Below are 19,116 nucleotides of genomic sequence, written 5' to 3'. Positions count from 1 at the left end.
TTGCATCAGAAAAATATGCATAGATCTTTCCGGGAGCTACAGAGCGAGAGTGAGATGAATTCAACACTTTCATCAGTCTTTGGATCCAGCCGAGGGTCATTATTAATGTGAATATGAAGATGAAAGATTGGAGGTAAGTCGTTTCGAATGAATGCATCGTCTCGAACTGATCTATGTGAAGTGACTTCTCCAGACTTCGAGGTGTCGGTATGGCAGGTCACGGCGCCTGGCTATATAAGAGACCCCCTCTGCCCCCTGTCACATTTGTTTCCCCGTACCACGCAGGTTTGATTGTAATGCTTACTTTGTTGGCGATGAGACTTTAGGATAAATATTCCTAGGCATGTACATCAAGACACAAAGGTTGAAACGACCCGGTCTTCGAATTAGATCATATCTTGAAGTAAAGACGTAGTGAATCAGAAAAGAAGGCCATCCTTAGCTCGCAAAGTCTTAATCGTCGCAAACAAGATCTTTGACATTGCCTGTTCCCATCACACAAGTACCAAAAGACAAAATGACATTCGGATAGTGGTGATATAATTTGTTACTCTACCACAATCTGTAAGAGCTCCGTGAGTTTACAGTGACCCATCATTGCCCATTTCTACAGGTTATCCTGCACACAGTAGCCGTGACTTGTATCTTGAAGTCCGGTCATGAGACTTTCGGTGAAGCCGAGCCCGGTTCCTCGAAATGCTCGTTGAAATTGATCAATCAATTCTGTGGTACCGGGACTTTGGGGAAGGACAGTCCGAGATTTGGAAATTCCGGCCTGAAGAAGAGTGGACCTGAAGGAGATACCTGCGAAGTAATCTAATCACGGTATGCCGTCATACTTTTCTTAGATTAAAGTGGACATTTGCATTACAGGGGATTGTTGACACGGTTCAAGACGGGCGGTGGACTTTCCCTGATTCGTCGTGATTGCGGCGTCTTGATGTGCAAAGAAAAACTGTGCAGCCGCAAGCGCGGAAGTTATAGGACCTGGCGCCAGTCAAGAAACTTTAGGGGTTTCTCTACCCACATTGGGTACTAATTAGGGTGTGAACAAGCACTGCCAGGTTGAAATCGAGCATCAGTATTATGAGTAAGATATGATGGGGTAGAGGAGGATAAGTCCCATCATTTCCACCGTCCATGACTTCAAGCCTGAACTTCTACGACGGCTTTGCTATATGTACAGACAAAGTACTATTCAACATAATATGGAGCACGGAGGCTTTTAACGAGAAGGCGACTCAACAACAGCGTACTGCTGTATTGGCACTGGCAATTGAGGAACTCCCCGATCCAGGTACGAGTATCTTGGACTCAACTGCCCTCTAGTCAACTGGGGCTCAACACTGGAGAAGTCGCATCTTGTTGGCTCGCTTGCATTGCGCTCCATGTCAGAGGCAGAAAGGAATGGTAAGCTTACAGAGCACCTAGCCTTGTTGAGGGGAACATATGTCAACTAAAATTCGTATCAATATACAAGATCTATGATGTTTCAAGCCGTATTTGGGTATCTCTAAAGCAACGTTCTATCCGTTGACTCCTCTGAACATGCATCTTTCTAGTACGTGCTTTTTGCCTCTCCACGACGAACTTATTCCCCTTGAAACACTTTGTCCCTCGAAGGAGGCACCAGAAGCGACCAGCGCTAAGATGGGCAGATTGGAGCAATAACGCTATCTCCAGCCCCGCTCAGGCGTGGGTAGAGCGAATGCCACCGTGCCCGTCTTGACTTCGTCGTTGTGCGTTGTAGGAGAGTATGATAAAACGCTTTCAACATCGCTGCATAGCTCGATATCACTTTCCCAAGGCTGAAGAGCGGTTTGAAGTGATGCGGCGTTGTCCGATAAATCTTCGTACTTGTTTCTCCTTGCAGACCTTGATCCTGAGTGCGGTGTGAATGTATTGGTTGTGGTGGACTTCTGGTTCGTGCCGAACACAGATGGAATAAGTTTTGCGAATATCATCTTCACAGTAGGCAAACATAGCACGACGACCGTTACTTTCACCTGGAGCGAAGTCCAAATGACGAGATTGATATAATCCCACGTTGGATTCAAGGACTTGGCGAACTGCGTCAAATAGTGGAGGCGGAAGCAGCTGGCAAGCACCACGAAGATACCCACACTGAACATGAACAACGTTAAAAGGCGCTTTCTTCGCGGCATGTTGAGTTGTGCAATAATCGGTAGTGGCAGGATGAGGATGGTAACGTCTTGAGCGATGCCCATACCGGCGGCAGCATAAGCGAGCACGTTGGTGTCAAAGCACTTGTGCTCGCCAAAGTTCCCAAAGACTCCTTCCCAGTTGTAGTTGATCGGCCAACATTGGAATAGTATTATTAGGATAATAGTCACTACCGATAGTACCACCCATCCCATGACCGCCCACCATATGATCCGAAATTTGGGAACGGAGAACACTCGGATTAGGAAGAAAAGCAGGCTTACTCGATAGAGTGCGAGGACTGCGGTTTAGAAGAGCTCATCAAGAAAGAAGAGCTAGGTTGGTATCAGCGAAAGTAACTTGGACTCGGACATTGAGGCATGAAATCGTACCATTACAGCAACTTTGATCGTGGACACATCAAGATCCGAAACATTGTAGCCGATTGCCGTGAATCGGACTGAAGCTAGATATTAGCCCTTGAAGACACAGATTGAGCACCAGGACTGAGTGACTTACCATAGTTGCCGAGAACTATGAAGGTCAGAAAGAAGAACAGCAAGACAAAGATGATCAAATCGTCTATCTCTACCTTACCAATCATCATAGGCCTAAAGACCAATCTTACCAGCAAGTAAATCAATGACACAGCATCGAGGACAAGAAATGGAGGTCCGCACCAAAGGACGAGAAGCAATCGTGGGCTGTATTGATTGCGTACTTGTTGCTTCCCTTCGCGTAGTCGTGTTCTCCATGGCAGTATCTTGTTCTAGTACTTGGCATTGCTCCAGGATTTTCACACATTCATGAGCTTTTTTGAGCTCGCCAAAGGCTTCATCGAAGTTGCCTAAGTAATTTGAACGAACGTTCTGACGAGCGGACGAACCAATGTCCAGGCAGATGGCACAGCTGCGTACCCGTCCATGCCACGTGGCCACCCAGCCCTGTGGACCCGGGCCCCTAGCTGAACTAGAAACGCTTAGAATCATGGCCTGCCCAGCGCAGGAGTGTCGTATCGATAAGTGTGAGCTTACTTTTCTCCACGTCCACAAAATGACTCCGCATTCAGCGGGATCCACAGCAGCTGCTTACACATTGACCAGAACAGCATATAACGTTGTGTTCGAGGCGTGCTATTCTTTGCTGTTGTGCCTATAATCTTGCTTCTTGTTAATCAAACCTAACTTTCTGCTCCATTATGTTTATAGGACCTAATATTGCATAGCGCAATACAACATGTCCGGCTAGTGCCTATAATTCATTTGGGTCTAGGTCAGCGTTGACAGAGAAGGGCCGTGCTCTGTACGAACAACCTCGGGCGTAGCGAGACGACGATCCACTATGCCTTGTAAGAATGTTTTCGCCGAGAGGATGACGAGCATGGGAGCTGGTTGGTAGTCGAGAAGGGGGAAGCGGTCTTTAACAGTAGACCGGCGCCTTCGACTTCGGGAGAGCTCTTCAGCCTTGGTCGGCGGCAGCTCTGGCTGTATGCGATGAGGCACTTTGCCCAGGTAGCGGCCCCGTTGACCAGCTCAGAGGAATGGCGCTTGGCCTATGTCGGACCAGAAAGAGCCGACGATAGCGTCCTATGCAGCTTTGCTTCTCTGGCCTAACGGTTAGGATTTCGAAACGATTACATTCTACACTTTAAGCAAAGGTCTCTAGATAGGGAGATTATACGTATGGACTTGTTATAGGCACGGAAATGTGTAATTTTAAAGCGGCGGAGGCCATATAAGGTGAAATTCTTGTCGTTAATAATACGGGGCCAGATTTAGCGGAATTACTTTATAGTCGGTCAAACCATTTTAGTTCATTACGGAGAGCGCTTAAGATATTTAAAAAAGTATTATAAACGCGTTTTGAATAGTAATGGTTTCTGCTCTTATTAGATAGCATTTCTCGCTAGACGACGTAAACTAACGACCTTAGGACATCGTAATTAGCTCTTCGTTAAGTGCATACTATAAGGCTTACTAGCCCCACCCTAAGTACGCCTTACGTCGTAATAAGGCGTTTCCTTAGACTTACGCGGTCGGCTTCTAATTATTTATCTTTTAACATGGATAAATAGTAGTTAACCTAATTATATAAGCGTAAATTTAAGGCTAATAGCTATTAGGAGGCTTTTAAACTTGTTCGGCACTTTCTAAAGGGCTCTTAAAGTGTTTAATTAGCCCTTATAAGAGCAAAAATCCCGAAACCACTTTCTTAACACGTTAACTCTTCGAAGCACGTTTTCACCCGTTTAAAACTCTTTACAAACGTTTTATAATGCCCGCTACCTTTAATTAACCTTAGCCCCGCTACTTAAATCGATTGATTTTAACTAAGCCTCTTATATTCTAATAATATTAAACTTAAATATTAAACCAGGACCGCTGTCTTGTCCCTTGGTTATAAGCCTCGCAACGAACTCGCTAGTTCACTCGTGGACTGATCACTAAGTAATGAATGGAAAGGATGAACTTGGTGACTAAAATAGTATTAATTAGCGACAACGAGCCATTCTCGTTGTCTTCCGAATGCACTACTACAAAAACCAACAACTTAACTGTGCAAGGAGTGAAAAGCATGCCCTAAGAGACTATCTGCAAGTTCCATCCCTTAGTCCTTATATTGATCAGGCCGTGAACAACTCCGACGAAGGTCGTACGACCTACTTAGCCCCCTTGCTATAATGGTACAGCAAACACTCACTACTTCAATATAAAGTGGAAGAAAGGAAACAATCCCTTCCTTTAATTATATAATATTACTAAATACGGCAAAACGATCCTTACGTTTATTATAATCGAATATCTCTAAAATAACCGAACTTTCCATTTACTTTTACTTTAACTTTACTAATAATCGGAAATAGTTGTTCAAAAACACTATCCGCTCTCTTACCAATCAAATATACTATTAAAATGAAAATGCTTAAAAAGTACTTGAATTCACTTTATTCGGCTTGTCGAGATGGAAAGGACTAGCCGAGCACTAATTCTCTAGGTAAGACGTTTACTAATATAATCTATAATGTTAGTAAAGTATAGGCTATACTTAACGCACTCGACGTACTCGACGAATGCACGCCGCGGAACGAATTGTTACCATGGATACGAAGTCTTGTTTAGAGGTCTTAATCCTAGACGAATGTCCACCTCTTTGTTACTAGTCGACCCGAACAAGACATTAAGTCAGCTATTAAACGCTATGTTAATGACGCGTAAATGGTCGCCATTTAAAAGGACTTGCTAGAAGCCGATATACACAACTACGTGTATATAAGAGTTAGAGAAAAGGAGGGTTTAAGTCGATGGCGAGGACGATCGGATATTTTAGACAAAATCGAAGCTAGTCTCTTAGAGAAAGCCGATAGAATATAAGAGATCTGATTTTCAAATTCTCATAAGGTTATGCTAATATTGCCTAGGTTTTAGTGGGTTTCGTGCCAGCTTAACGCATTAGAAGATTGCTTAGAAGATTGCTTAGAACAGAAATCTTTACTAAAAGCACTTAAAGATCTTCCGAAAACACTCAACGAGACGTATGCACGGATCTTGGCCAATATAACTTTAACGCATGTACATCATACGCGACGGATCTTGCAATTCCTAGCATACTGAGAACAGCCCCTACGGCTAAACGAGGCAGTTAATGCGATTACAGTGGATACCGGAGACGATGTGGCCACGGGATCTCGAATTTGACCCGCAAGACAGGTTGCCGGTTCCGCAAGAGATTACCTGATACTGTTCGAGTCTAATCATTCTCGTCCGAAGAGAGGGCAGATACAACGAAGAAGGGATAATAGAAGAGATTCAACTAGCGCACTTCTTAGTACAAGATTATCCTGGATCATTACGATCCTGAGTATTGGAACGCCCCTTATTGCTCTTACTGCCAAGGCCAGAAGTCCGTCGACCAAGAACAACCCATGTTTCGCATTGAATAGATTCTTAATCTTCGGTAACGCTCCGCTACAGACCTCCAAGCGGTGTAGGTTCCATCCCTTACCTTGCTAAACCTCAGCCAGGTCAGCAATGGGCTGAGTCAAGCTTTTCTTCCTCATCGGTCTAAAAGTGCCCCTCGTCATAAGCCAAAAACAGCTAGACTGCTGATCACAGATGTACGACATAACAGTCTTTCCACACATCCGTAACATCTCATCGCTAGTCAATTCAAAATGATGTGCTGTCTGTTTATGGACCCTTGCACGCAGGATCCCAGCGTTTGTGTACTCACGATCTCGTTCAAGATGATTATAAGTATATGATCTACGTCTTCCTCTGTTATAAAAGTCAATACTTAGATGAATTGCGGACATGTTTGGGTAGCAAGGAGACACATCGAACAAGACTGTGAAAATCCTGAAGCTTCGCATTTACAGCATAATTCCAGAACGCCGTGCAAGCAATTAACCTCAATATAAATTGCACAGAATACAATAAACCTCCCCATGTTCCCTATTCGCTAAGAAGCTACTAGGGAGATCAAGTCCATAGATGGAATCCAGGGGTCGTGCTTATATACAAGAAAATAGCCCTAGGTTTTGGAGCTACGGCGCGGAAGCAATCGTCACGACCATGAGTCTAGGTACTCTTTCAAAAATCGGTAATCGTGAGACGTTGTTCCTTTACAATTACCTGATGGTGTTACCTTAGGTAGACAATTGCACATCTTCATGCATGAGCATTCCAACAATGGTTCTGCATATGAAATATTTATGTAGATGCTTTTCTAAGCATGAATCTTGCATAAAAATGGCGACATCGTCAGCTCTTTCCCTGCGATCTTATCTGAGTCGCCTATCATCCCCAGTCTCAGTCAGGTGGTCTTTTGATTGGGTCTAGAGCTCCGCTTGAATCCAATCAAGATGTCCATGCAGGAACGAAACACTGTCGAACAAGATACTGGTCGTTCGAACCATTCGGTACCTCAGTCAATATGTAGTTCCAGGACGCCGCGAATCCGCCAGCACTCCATGAGGTCCAGCCAAGGTAAACATCGTTGTTTTGACTTTAGATCGATTAACACTAGCGCTAAGAAGTCGAATTTGAAACACGAAGCTTACTTGATATAAGCAAGCTGCTGACACATGTAAGTGCCGCAACTTGCAACGTTCCCACCACCTGTTTCACTGAGGAATGCCTGGCGCCTATTCGTGCGGAGCCATGTGGCCAAAGGTGCAAATGTTGCGTCAATGTTGTCGGTGACACACTCCACATGCGACCCGCTGTTGTCTGAATCCAAGTATTTGTGCATATCGAATATCAAATTAGTAGTCGTACCATCGGGGTTTGTAACGGCCATGAGCGCCGCGCCTGAGCCGTTGCTGATGAAATTACCAGCGGAAGTATAGTCCGTTCCCGGCAACAGGATCATCTGGGACGTGGCGCCCGCACCACGTATGGCAGCCACAACCTTCTGCACTGTAGCGACCCAGGTCGAAAGCATAAGGTCGTGCGGTTCGTTCATGATGCCGAAGACGACACGGCTCTGGTACTTGTACTTGGTCGCCAGCTGGGTCCACAGATTCACAAACTGGTCATCCGTCGGCCCACCCTGTCCAATGATTCCAGACTCCCAACGGGCATAATTGTGAATGTCGATAATACAATGGGAACCAGTCGCTAGACAGCCCTGGACTAGCGTGTCATACTTGCCGAAGTTGGTCAAGTCGAGAGTACCACCAAGATTACCAGCAAGAAGGAATTGCCAGCCAGTTGGCAAGCGAAAAATGTTGAATTTATCATCGTTGACGAAATGCTTGATCTGTGTGACACCATCAACTGACTCGTCCACAACCTGGGACAGATCTTGCACGCCGGTTGTGGCCATGCCAAAATCAAACCCGGCGATGTTCACTCCGGCAAAGTTGACTTTTCCTGACGACGAGGTGCTTGTCGACGAAGCTGCACTTGATGTAGTAGTGGTCTGACTGGTAGTTGTGGATACTTCGATTCTTGAGCTTCTCTTGTCCATTAATCAGAAGGCGAACACACTAACCGCCGCCCGTTACGCATTGCGAATAATAGTCGTTGACTTTGCTGCAGATGTAACCCGCTACGCAAGTCGTCGAGCCGGTCCAGCCAATGCCTCCACCTGCTCATTGTTAGATACGAGGAAAATTTGCCTAATGAAACGTCCTCTACTGACATTGACCCCAAGCTGATTGCTGGGCCAGCGACCCGCCGGCCAGGGCAAGAACTGCCATAACGATCGACTTTGCATTGCCCATTAGAACAACCATATATTCCCCGTAGGTATTTGTTGTATCAATCTGATGGCTAAGCAAGACTTTTCATGCCCGAATTCAACTTCAATGTTAAAATGCTGCCTTTTGCGTTGGCCTGGATGCTTATCGTGAAGCGATATATCGCTGATCTCGGACACCAAACATCTACCATAGATGTATAAAAACCTCGGAAGAAATTTCGTATCGTTTCCGCCAATTGATGCGTTATACTCACGATACATGTAGCTATATTCAGCTCTCCTGGACATCGGTCCGATTGATATCGGAAGAGCAGCCTCCGCAGCCACCATGGTGCTCAGCATTAAAGACCCTAAGGACGTTCCGTGCCACAAACGGAATGGAATTCCCTAGCTACTTATTAAGAACGGCATTGCAATACCCGCCCTAGAATAGGTTTGTCGTAGAAATAATCAAGTCTAGGCGTCCCTGAGGATTTGGGACGAGGCGGGACCCCGCAGGTCATGGACGGTGACCAATGTTCGAGCTAATTCATACGCTGAAAAAGTCTCTCGATCTCAGCAATTCTCGGTCCAGTATCCATACGTACGGCTGTCAACTTATCTACACGCCGCTATGGCAGGCATATTGTAAAGTACTTCGAGGATCGTCTTAGCCAAGAGTTTGATTGTGGGCGTTGAGCCAGCTCTTGAATTATCGGGCCGGTATGCCTCCTGCCAAGTTTTCAGCTTTCTGATACTCAAATTGTCTGTTCGCACATCTTTGTGATTTAGAAGCATAAATATCTGTCTCAGCAACTAGCGAGCTCGTGCGCTGATTTTTTCGTGCAGGATACTCGCCAGTAACCTTCATTTATTATCTAAAACCGCGTCGGTGTCAGCTAATTAAACATGCGCTAAGTTCTCATGTTTAAAAGGAGATTTACAATGTGCAGCCCCCTTCCTACGTGACTCGGGTAAGAGACATTGGCCAAGTGCTCGTGCATGCTAATTTAAAACTACACACGTACTTATCTCAGCCAAGGTTGTTATAAATATCTTAAAAGTTGGAGCTTTAACTTAATAATAATATCAAGTCGTAAACGTGGTGCGCAGCGTATAGGATGTGAAGTGGATGTATAAAAGATGCTTCGGGAAGAAGCTACTTGCGGACCTCTGGGTCCGTGGTTTCATACATATACTATAGTAGCTATTTATGTTAGGTGCCTTAAGCAACTACGATAGCAGCTATGGTGGCCTGGCCATTTTGACCCTCTTTCCGCCCCGTTACTAGGATGCAACATCACTCAAGGAGTAATTATAATAAATCGTGTAGAGTTAAAGAATATGGTTTATCGCGTGGTATAAATACTTACATTATGACTTAGAGCGTCTTATCGCGGTAATAAAATCCTCATCCTGTTAATACGGTTTTATGTAAACTTAATTCGCGATTTCCCGATTGTTTGCACGAAGTCATTACCAAAGACTAAAGTCGGCGTTTGAAAACCTGGCTGAACAATTCCCGCTAAGACCTTGCCTGCAATCTCAGCGGATGCTAACCCTGTGAATGTATATCCGTTAACCGTATGGAGAACAGCGTGGCTTACAGTCCCGCTTTCTGCAGTGACGCTTACGGCGGCATGATACGGTGTAGCCTCCCTTTGCTCCTCTGTAGGTCCATCTGGCATGGAAGTCAAATCTCCGGTGGGAAAGCATCACCAGCGGCATGAACAAAGGTTCGTATGTTACGCACCTTGGTTGACTTCCAGACTGTGATGAGGTCAGGTAGCGTAACCGGATGATTGGCCACGGTACCCTGGCCGTTGTCAAAGTCAAGCTCGATGATGCTTGTGGTGTCGTGCTTGACAAGCTGTCCGTTAAGACGCTGAAAGCACTCGGCCGCCATATTCTCCGATGCACTGATGGCCGATCCGCGCGACATAGAACCGGCAACGTAGAGGGATAGGTCAATCCTCGATGGATTTTTGACTCGCTCGACAACCTTGCCGGCCAAACACCCTAACATAACTACGCTGCCGCCACAGCCTGGCATCAGCATGACGTTGGCTTCCTTCGCCTCGTGGCCATTCTTCTGAGCAACCTTGTAACTGTCGAGCTCGGCAGAAATATCAAGGTAGTGAACAACATTCTGGATGCATGCCGCAATTAGAGGCGCAGCAGTGCGCATGAAGGGTCCGGCGCAGTTGAGCAAAACAGAAATTCCCCGTAAACCTATCTTGATGGATTCAGGATCACTGAGATCAAAGACGCGATATCTAACGTCTAGCTCAGACGCAAAATGCATCATTTCGGTGCTCTCTGCACGTCCGGCAACAATGAAGTCAATGCCAAGACTCTTAGCATGGTGACTAGCCAGGCGGCCAGTATAACCCGACGCCCCGTAAATCAACAATGTGGGCATGATGGGCGTGGGGCTGGGAGGTATGCGAACACAAGGAAGAAATATGAGTGTGGCAACTGGAATTAATCTAACGTAGACTTTAGAAAGGTTCTTATAATAGGTCCAGACCTCATGACTCTATTAGATGTCCATCTCCAGACTCTCAAAGCTTTCTTTCGGAGTTCCGAGTGTTTGAGCACACTAATTGTGCTTCCAAATAAGTCCACATATTTACAATGCAGTGAGTCAGTTGGTTATTCAATCCATTCGGGCACCCAATCGACCCATTTAATGTACTGTTACGTTGATTGCACGCACATGCATGTGATGACTACCCGTTGGCTCATTTTAGAGCATCTAAGCCCAAAGAAGATCAGAGACTTCATCACTTTCTTCTACCTTGAATAGGATAAAATGTTTGATTATATACCAACGGCGTTGACTGTTCGGCATTAGTCAAATACGAAATTCGAAGAAATTCGAGAGAGTCATTTACCTTCAGCCATTAACATCATACCGAATTCATCCGCCTCAGCAAGCCACATTTCGCTCCGCATGTCCAACTCGCCGCCCGGGTTAATGGTGAAGAATTCCGCCATCTTGAAGCCACCACCTTCCCTCCAACGCCATAGCCACTCGCCGTAGAGCCGCTTCCATTTACTCTCATTGGTAGCCTGCCAAAGAAATTTCGCCGCGGGGGCAGGTAATGGGCCAAGTTCAAAACAGGTTAAAACAGGGTAGCCAAAAAATACTGACCAAGCCCATTCCAGATGATGAAGCCCTTGAATCGTCCTTCTCTTGGCTGACACGAAAGCCCAGTCGCACCAAGAAGGATGTGATGGGCCGTGATGCGCTTCTTGCCCAAGGAACAGGCCCGTCATTGCGAGTTTGTGCTTGACGTCCCAGACTGCGACAAGGAGCTGCGGCTCGTCTACCAAGTGTGGCGGAGAAGTCGATGAGTCACCTGATTCAGGCCTGCCGAGGCCGAAGAGTACAATGCTGAGCAGCATGAGAAGGGACTGAGTCGCCGCTAGCAGATCAAGTTCGCTATATACACGGTGCTGTAATGTGATTAGAGCAGAATCATAAGGAAGCATCACAAGCTACTTTACAAAGAATAAAATTCAGCTATGAAGGAGCTAGAAGTGGAGACATCTAAATGACTCACCTCGTGAAGTAGTCTCCTGATCTCTTGGATTATAGTATTCCGAACGAGCTGGCGACTTCCCCGGGTATGGTCTGTCCACATTTTGGTTAGGGTATGGCAGTTGGAGAGCGGCCCCGGAAGTTCTTCATTCCCTGCCGTTCCTAGCTGGAGCCTGTGAACCATCGGGGGAAGGTGATCCGCGGAGTAAGATGCCAAAATGCGCGGCCACGACATGAGCACACGAATTACGAAATGCATTGTGTGACGTGTGGCGGGGTTATCGGTGTTTGAGGTGCTCTGGGAACCCATACCCCAAAGGAGGACGCGCCGTCGAGCTTCAGAAATCTGCATTTCGGGTAGAATTTCGTATTGCGTATCGTTTGTGCTCGTTAACTCAAGCATTCCCGGGCTAGTATCGCCACTGGGGTCCGACGCAGTGATTTCTGACGAGGCTACATCTCGCGAATGACCTGTCCACAGGGAATCACATTGTGGTGCCGTTAATGAAATAGCCGCGACACATGATGGCGCTGCTATTCCAGTCGCCGACAACAACCTATTTTCATTTTCGGGTTGTATTCGTAAAGCAGTTCTCGGAACAGCACGCCGCTGCGTTGTCACTGGCGGCAGCGCTTCACCGTCTCTCGATAAGAATTGGCAGTCAAGGTCGCGCGATCGACATCTACCACAAGCCGGTCGTTGTTGATCACAGCGCAACTTGGCCCCGGAACATTGCTTGCAAACTTTCTGTCGCGGCGGAGGCTTGCGACCATGGACACAGCGCTTGAGGTGTCTTGTTAGCGACGATACTAGTCCAGCGACAAGTCAGCGCGCACAGCAAGAAGGGATGGCGGTTGATGGAGGCTACTCAAAGCGGCGATTGACTTATTACCGTACCTTTCGTGAAACTTAGGGAGCATCGTGGGCACGACGGAGGTGCCTGTGGTTCAGTCATGCCAACGCAATATACCCAAGTCGAATTGGGGTGGTGTGGTGGCTGACAGCGAAGGACGTCCCGTCGATGTGCTCTGTCGGCATTAGGGATAGCGCAGCAGCGAGATCGCCGTTAGTCAGAATATAGCTCACTCTAACGAGATTCTAATGGGGTAAATACTAAGGTCAGTCTAGCGACAAGACCAAGCCAACCACTATATTACCGTTGGGTTATAATTCCAGGAAAAGAAAAATACGGAATAGCGCTGACTAGGTTAATCGAGGTTTTCTACTGTAGTGCCGCAGGTCGGAGTTCCGAGTGTCTAAGAGTCAAGTTGGCTTGGCAAAGCGTCAGCACGACTTCATGCATTTAACTATGGCGAATTTACGAGACTCGGCGCTTCGCAATATTTGTGAAGTTCGGCGCGCCCACCACCATGTCCTATTGGAGCAGATGGTCTGGCGAGAAGGGGCTAACAATCCCGGTGACTCTTTCATACTCTTGACTATACGCCTCCACACCGTGGATACCTGAAGGATCTCGGAACTCCGAATTCTAAGTGTCCGCAGGTGCATAGCATCTCAAATACACGACGGCTGTATCAGTTGTCTTACGGCGTGCTTATAGCATGGTACAATAAGTTGATGGATAAAATGCATCACTATTGTGGGTTTCATGTTAAACAACTGCATGTATTCCTGTATTGTAATACTGGTCATCCAAGTTCCCCATTTGTACAAATCTGTTGTCTCGACGATTCCAAGACATGAGGGTTTGAGTGTCTATACATCTTCACCATTCTGCTGACTCCCCATGACTTCTCATGACTTCCCATGTAGCATCTGACAAATCAACTCGATAAAATTTGATCGTTTTGCAGTCGAAGATTTGTAAGCTCTAGAATCTTCAAATAAGTTTAACGAGGGTCATAATAGCTGTGACCCTTGGAGTATTTAGCTCTGCAATCGCTGCAAACTGCCCACTGCCGCACGACAGGGGTCTGCTGACTCATCCCGACGCTCGGGCGCGGCCTCCATTTTTACGGCTTTTTAGCGCCGACCAAAAGCTGCTGAACATGGCCATGATGCTGTCGTTCACGTGTTTCTCGAGAACAATGCTCAAGCCGATATCCTCGATTTCTATGGTCGAACTCTGCTATCCTACGCTGCTGAAAATGGCCACGACACAGTTGTGCGCTCGCTCCTTGAAAGGAGCGTTCAGGCCGACATACCAGATACAACAGGTCGAACACCACTATGCTATGCTGCTAGAAATCGTCACACTTGGACATTTGGGTCACGTCCTGCTGGCAATAACTACGAAGCTATCATACGCTCGCTCCTCCAAAAAGGGCCCCAAATCGACCGGCAGGATGGTAGCCATCGGACGCCGCTATCTTACGCTGCTGAACATGGCTCTGAAACGATAGCACATTTACTCTTAGATAATCATTCTCAAGTCGATATCCCGGATAAAAATGGCCGAACACCTTTATCCTACGCCGCTGGACATAGCCAGAAAGCCATCGTACGCTTACTACTCAAGCATGGTGCGCAAGTTAATACTCCAAATAGTGACGGCTTGACACCACTATTCTATGCTATTAGTTCTCACGAACAGCTGCCATCCAACGCTGTTAGCTATAGCCAAGAAGCTACCATACACTTACTTCTCAAGAATGGCGCTCTGTTTGGTATGGTAGATAACTATGGCCGGACATTATTATCGTACGCTGCTAAGTATGGTCCTGAAACGATAGTACACTTACTTTTGGATAATAACGCTCAAATGGATGTCCCGGATGAAAATGGCCGAACACCTTTATCCTACGCCGCCGAATATGGCCAGGAAGCTATTGTACGCTTGCTTCTCGAGAAAGATGTTAAAGCTGACATAGCGGATAAATACGGCCGAACGCCGTTGTATTATGCTATCAACAACACTCTCGACTATGAACACGATAGCCTTGTGCGTTTGCTCCTTGACAAAGGTGCTCAAACGGAGATACTGGCTGATGACGGTCAGACGCTACTATCTTACGCTACCGAATTTGGGAATAAAACTATCGTGCACGTACTCCTTGATAAAGGTGCTAAAGTCGACATCCTCGATAAATACGGCCGGACGCCATTATCCTACGCTGCAGAACATGGCTTTGAAACTATAGTACAATCACTTTTGAATAGCAACACTCAAGCCAACATGTCGTGTAGAGACGGCCGGACGCCCTTGTCCTACGCCGCCGAACATGGCCAAGAAGCTATCGTACGTTTGCTTCTTTAGCATGGTGCTCAAGCTGATGCCCTTGATGACGACAATAAAACGCCGCTATACTACGCTGTTGACTATAGCCACGAAGCTGCGTTCTTGTATGGAGAATCTGGCGACGAATCTATGGTGTGCCTGCTTATTGAAAATATCATAAACTCGCATCTCCAGAGCAATGTTCGAGTTGATGTTTCAGATGGGAGCGATCGGACTCTGTTATTCTACGCTGCTGATTATGGCCAAGAAGCTCTCGTACGCTTGCTTTTTAAGCATGGTGCTCAAGCTGATACTCCAGATAGTCATGGCCGGACGCCGCTATCCTACGCAGCTGGTTCTGGCCTCGAATCTATTGTGCACTTACTTCTTGAAGATAATGCTCAAATCGAGGTCTAGGATAATAAGGATCGGACGCCGTTGACGTATGCTGTTATCAACGGTTATGATGTATTAGTATGCTTGCTGCTTGGGAAAGGTGCTCAAACCGACGTTCCAGACAATTACGGTATAGCGCCAATATCTTGGGCTGCAAGCAGAGGCTGTGAATCTGTCTTTGACCTGCTTCTTAGTAATACAGTTCTGTTCGACACTAGGGACAAATTCGATCGGACACCTCTATTTTACGCTGCTATCAATGGTCATGAAGCCATTGTGCGTGTATTGCTCGAGAAAAATGCTCAAACCGATATTCCGGACAAGAAGAAATTCACGCCACTGTCCTACGCTTCTTTACGAGGTCACAGAGCTATCGTGCGTTTGATCCTTAAACACGGGCACTGACTCAATAATCCAATACAGGATTCGTTCGCAGGCATGACGTTATCTATGTAGAGCATTAAATCGCAAGTTATACTAAACCGTCGAAAATATCGATCTGAATATCATTTGTCTACGGCATTCTTATAGACTGTAAATCAAGAAATCCAGCAATGGCTTACCAGCATCAAATATCGCAGCATAGTGTGGTGATTGTGCAAAGCGCTCGGCATGGTTGAATCATATTCTATGGTTAATAACTAACGGACAAGCCTCCACTAGCTATATCTGACATTAACGGTGAACAATTAGCTGTACAGTAAGAACACTCGCCCTGTCATATACTTCAAACCCCAAGTATTAGAGACGCTCGAATTCACTATCCTTATTTTGCGAGATTGGAGGTCAATTGCACGTGATACAACTCTACCGCCTGGTGTTGAACATCAATCACGATGATTTAAAGCTATAGCCGAGTTTAGTATATATTAATAAGCTATCTAAGCTTACTGACCCACTCATCTACCTGTAACTCATATATCATTTACTACCTGAAATTATTACTAGTATCGCACCCGCTTCGTACTACCGCATTTGGTTACCGTTACCGGTAGGTACTGGTAGCATGCCCTAAGCACCACTGGTGTGGATTCTGTCACTGGTAGCATGATTTATAGTGTACTGGCGCATAGCTCTACCATCTTCTAACGGAACTAGTAACCCTTAGACATTTTACTGCCTCCTGCTGGAACTGGTAACCCAATTTTTATGCACTAGTGTGCATTTCCACCAGCGCTTACAGGTCGTATACAAGACGCCATGTCAGCTACAGTAAATGGCAATGAAATCGCGACTTCCGTACGGGAACACATATTTGGCTTTAATCTATTTCGCTCATTACTTCGCAAGCCTGGGTGCACATTGTGAATGCATTAAGCATATGAATGAATCTGCTCTCTGTGCTATAATGTAAACCGTTCTTGTCTGATATAATATATCGATGTAACAATTCGATTGTATTGGAGGAAGCTTGTTTATAAGACACCCTTTATTTATATAACGCATTAGAACAAGCAAATGAAAGACTGTATGTTCTTCTGTACTAGCAGTCCTCACGGGCTCTTGAATTCTATAAATACCTAAACTATACGGGAGCTAACGGCACTAGGACGCTAGGCGTCATGGTACTATTTACCAACACCGTTTCTGATCCGGCGGAATACTGTACAGTTCATATCTCACTGCTGTTTTTCGACCCCGCCGGACTTATTCCATTAGGTCCTTGTTCTTAGGAATCTCAAGGTTATCACCCGGGAACTTGTCCGTGTCCTCTTCGTCGAAATCGACGCTGGAAGTGCTGGCGGGATGGTGATTTTTGTGATGAAGTGCCGCCGTCCTCACTCTTAACTGCCGCCTAGTTGTTGGTGACTCTCTGCGACCACTGTCGTTTTCGGTAGCTAAGTCATGGGTGAGGCGTGGAAAGGCGGCGTGAGTATCGCGGAGATTGACCCTTTACTCTGGGCCATGACTCCTCAGCGGTTTTGTAGTGTGTGGCCTGGCCAGTGGATACCTGCCCAGGTCCTGGCTCGGCCGGTACTGCTCCGGCTATGGCCTCGGCAAGGCAGGCGACAGTTGTAGTGCCGGGGTAGATGGCGGTGCTGAAGAACTCTGTCGACTATACGGCTCCTGTTGTTGGCTTGATTCAATCGATATAGTTTCATCGACAGCTCCCTCGATGCCTCTTGACAATGGATTCATACATTGCGCATAGCAGCAGCACCGGAGGCCAGGGCTTTCCTAGGTCGACCACGTTTGGGCCTGCTGGAGGGTTTGGAGATGTCGTTGTGAGCCAGATATATGTCGTGTGCTATCGTCTCTTCGAACTCTTCCACTGGTTCCCAAGTCTTCTTCTGGGAGTTCTTCCATTCAACATGCAGCTGGAGAACCCCGTTGTTAGGCTCGGTAAATCTGTGGTGTCGAATCGCTTCGATATGGCACTCTTCCTGATCATCTTGTGTAGCATGACCTGTTTCGCGCTGGGCGCGCCTTCTTGTTCCCCGTTTCGCTAAAGGAGCCGCAGCGATAGATGACCGGGGCTCTGGGCTTCCAATTGCATGGTACTGTCGTCCATGAGTGGCACAGGTGGCCTCGGTGAATTGCAGTTGAAAAATCGTCCGGCCGTCCTCCGTGATTCTTTTGAGAACAGCATCAACGAGAGGCCACTCCTCGAACACCGCGGTAGGTGTGCCTCCAGTACTTTCTCTCTTTGCGTTGTTTTCTGAGGACGGCGGGCTTGGGATGTAAAGTAAATCTACCCTAGATTCAGTGCCGTCCAAGCAATCTCGCCGCCTGGTGGACACTCTGGGGACCGGATACTGTCTGTGACGTTTGCGTTGTGGCGGCTGAAAATCTTCATCATCTTGCCGCCAGTCGTCCACCACTCCCTCGTCATCTGATCCGGAGCTGGAACTATAGAAGACATGGGGGCTTTTATAACGCGCTGCCACCCTAGGTCTTGATTTCCGCTTGTGTTGTGGCGAGTTTCTGCGGCCACTATCGCCACCACGACCCAAGTCACAGCCGGGCATGCTCTGGACATCGGCAACTCCCTCCTGCAGTGTCGGCGGAGGCGTGCGGGGCAAATTGGGGTAGGTGTCGTTTCGACCGTGAGTCTGGACGGTGACGCATGCAGGATTCCTTCCGCAGACGCTCGGTATGTAGCGTCGCTCGAAGCTGTCTGCCCTGTATTACAGGAAGGACTGTCACAGCGCCCTAGTAAATCCTGACTCGGCGCCTGAGCCGTCTGCGAATTTTCAACGTTATCCCCGTCGCGCTCTATAGTCTCATTGCTTGTTCAATGTAAGTATTTAGTGGCTGAGATCTCATGGTAGTCCTGGCTAATGTAGGTGACCCGAAGCTGTTCAGCTTCGCCGTTGCTAGCACAATCTATTCGAAGAGTTTCTTGAGAATTGCTGTCGTTCGATTGCATAGATGCACTAGAGTCACGCACTGGGTTGGACAGATGACGAGACTCGAATATGGATGGGAACGCGTCAAGGGCTTCCGTAATAGGTGTACTCCGTGTAATGTGCCTAGACGCAGACCCTGCGCCGTGCGTTGCGGCATTGGCGGAATATAGTAGGTCTTGCCTTGTTGGGAGAGCCAAGGGCGACTCAGACCGGCTCCGGGATAATGCGGAGGTAGATGAAGATGCTTGGAGAGGGCTTCCTTGCTCTTGGTTGAATGTGGACTCGTTGTTGGGTCTGC

The 19,116-nt window shown here is 47.0% G+C and overlaps 6 protein-coding genes across 6 annotated transcripts; 1 reads left to right on the top strand and 5 right to left on the bottom strand.

Annotated features, from left to right (window-relative positions):
• Window positions 1-1,598: 1,598 nt before the first annotated feature.
• On the bottom strand, window positions 1,599-3,274 carry BKA67DRAFT_682194 (uncharacterized protein; the record flags this gene model as incomplete). The annotated part of the gene is made up of 4 exons (XM_046108944.1): window positions 1,599-2,464; window positions 2,683-2,697; window positions 2,792-3,132; window positions 3,198-3,274. 4 exons carry the CDS (start codon window positions 3,272-3,274, stop codon window positions 1,674-1,676), a joined length of 1,224 nt encoding a protein of 407 aa, XP_045955563.1. The 3' UTR covers window positions 1,599-1,673.
• A 3,745-nt stretch (window positions 3,275-7,019) lies between these two features.
• Window positions 7,020-8,723, bottom strand: BKA67DRAFT_638368 (endoglucanase II; the record flags this gene model as incomplete). Its single annotated transcript, XM_046105714.1, has 4 exons — window positions 8,308-8,723; window positions 8,154-8,253; window positions 7,223-8,119; window positions 7,020-7,167 (listed from the first exon to the last, which is right to left on the bottom strand). Exons 1-4 carry the CDS (start codon window positions 8,399-8,401, stop codon window positions 7,020-7,022), a joined length of 1,239 nt encoding a protein of 412 aa, XP_045955562.1. The 5' UTR covers window positions 8,402-8,723.
• Window positions 8,724-9,776: 1,053 nt separating this feature from the next.
• On the bottom strand, window positions 9,777-10,768 carry BKA67DRAFT_594348 (uncharacterized protein; the record flags this gene model as incomplete). Its single annotated transcript, XM_046105045.1, has 2 exons — window positions 9,777-10,027; window positions 10,066-10,768. 2 exons carry the CDS (start codon window positions 10,766-10,768, stop codon window positions 9,777-9,779), a joined length of 954 nt encoding a protein of 317 aa, XP_045955561.1.
• A 408-nt stretch (window positions 10,769-11,176) lies between these two features.
• Window positions 11,177-13,144, bottom strand: BKA67DRAFT_576655 (uncharacterized protein). The gene is made up of 4 exons (XM_046103583.1): window positions 12,981-13,144; window positions 12,792-12,922; window positions 11,916-12,703; window positions 11,177-11,808 (listed from the first exon to the last, which is right to left on the bottom strand). Exons 2-4 carry the CDS (start codon window positions 12,847-12,849, stop codon window positions 11,236-11,238), a joined length of 1,419 nt encoding a protein of 472 aa, XP_045955560.1. The 5' UTR covers window positions 12,850-12,922; window positions 12,981-13,144; the 3' UTR covers window positions 11,177-11,235.
• A 1,466-nt stretch (window positions 13,145-14,610) lies between these two features.
• Window positions 14,611-15,081, top strand: BKA67DRAFT_491453 (ankyrin repeat-containing domain protein; the record flags this gene model as incomplete). The annotated part of the gene is made up of 1 exon (XM_046096985.1): window positions 14,611-15,081. A coding segment is annotated over one exon (471 nt), but the record flags the coding sequence as incomplete, so codon positions are not given.
• A 2,464-nt stretch (window positions 15,082-17,545) lies between these two features.
• Window positions 17,546-18,662, bottom strand: BKA67DRAFT_379895 (uncharacterized protein). The gene has a single exon (XM_046096542.1). It carries the CDS (start codon window positions 18,435-18,437, stop codon window positions 17,604-17,606), a length of 834 nt encoding a protein of 277 aa, XP_045955558.1. The 5' UTR covers window positions 18,438-18,662; the 3' UTR covers window positions 17,546-17,603.
• Window positions 18,663-19,116: the final 454 nt, after the last annotated feature.

Source organism: Truncatella angustata, assembly GCF_020726525.1.
Source record: "Truncatella angustata strain MPI-SDFR-AT-0073 chromosome Unknown BKA67scaffold_7, whole genome shotgun sequence".
NCBI lineage: Eukaryota > Fungi > Ascomycota > Sordariomycetes > Amphisphaeriales > Sporocadaceae > Truncatella > Truncatella angustata.
Note: the sequence above shows the minus strand (reverse complement) of the source record. Positions and strands in the feature narration are given on the sequence as shown.

What these genes read in the sequence shown, in the direction of transcription:
- BKA67DRAFT_576655 (XM_046103583.1), bottom strand. Translation starts at nt 12,849, where the DNA reads ATGACTGAACCACAGGCACCTCCGTCGTGCCCACGATGCTCCCTAAGT. An exon ending in CTCCCTAAGTTTCACGAAAG is followed by an intron (nt 12,704 to 12,791) that starts GTACGGTAATAA and finishes TCGCTGGACTAG; the next exon opens with TATCGTCGCTAACAAGACAC. An exon ending in TCAGGAGACTACTTCACGAG is followed by an intron (nt 11,809 to 11,915) that starts GTGAGTCATTTA and finishes ATCACATTACAG; the next exon opens with CACCGTGTATATAGCGAACT.
- BKA67DRAFT_379895 (XM_046096542.1), bottom strand. Translation starts at nt 18,437, where the DNA reads ATGCCCGGCTGTGACTTGGGTCGTGGTGGCGATAGTGGCCGCAGAAAC.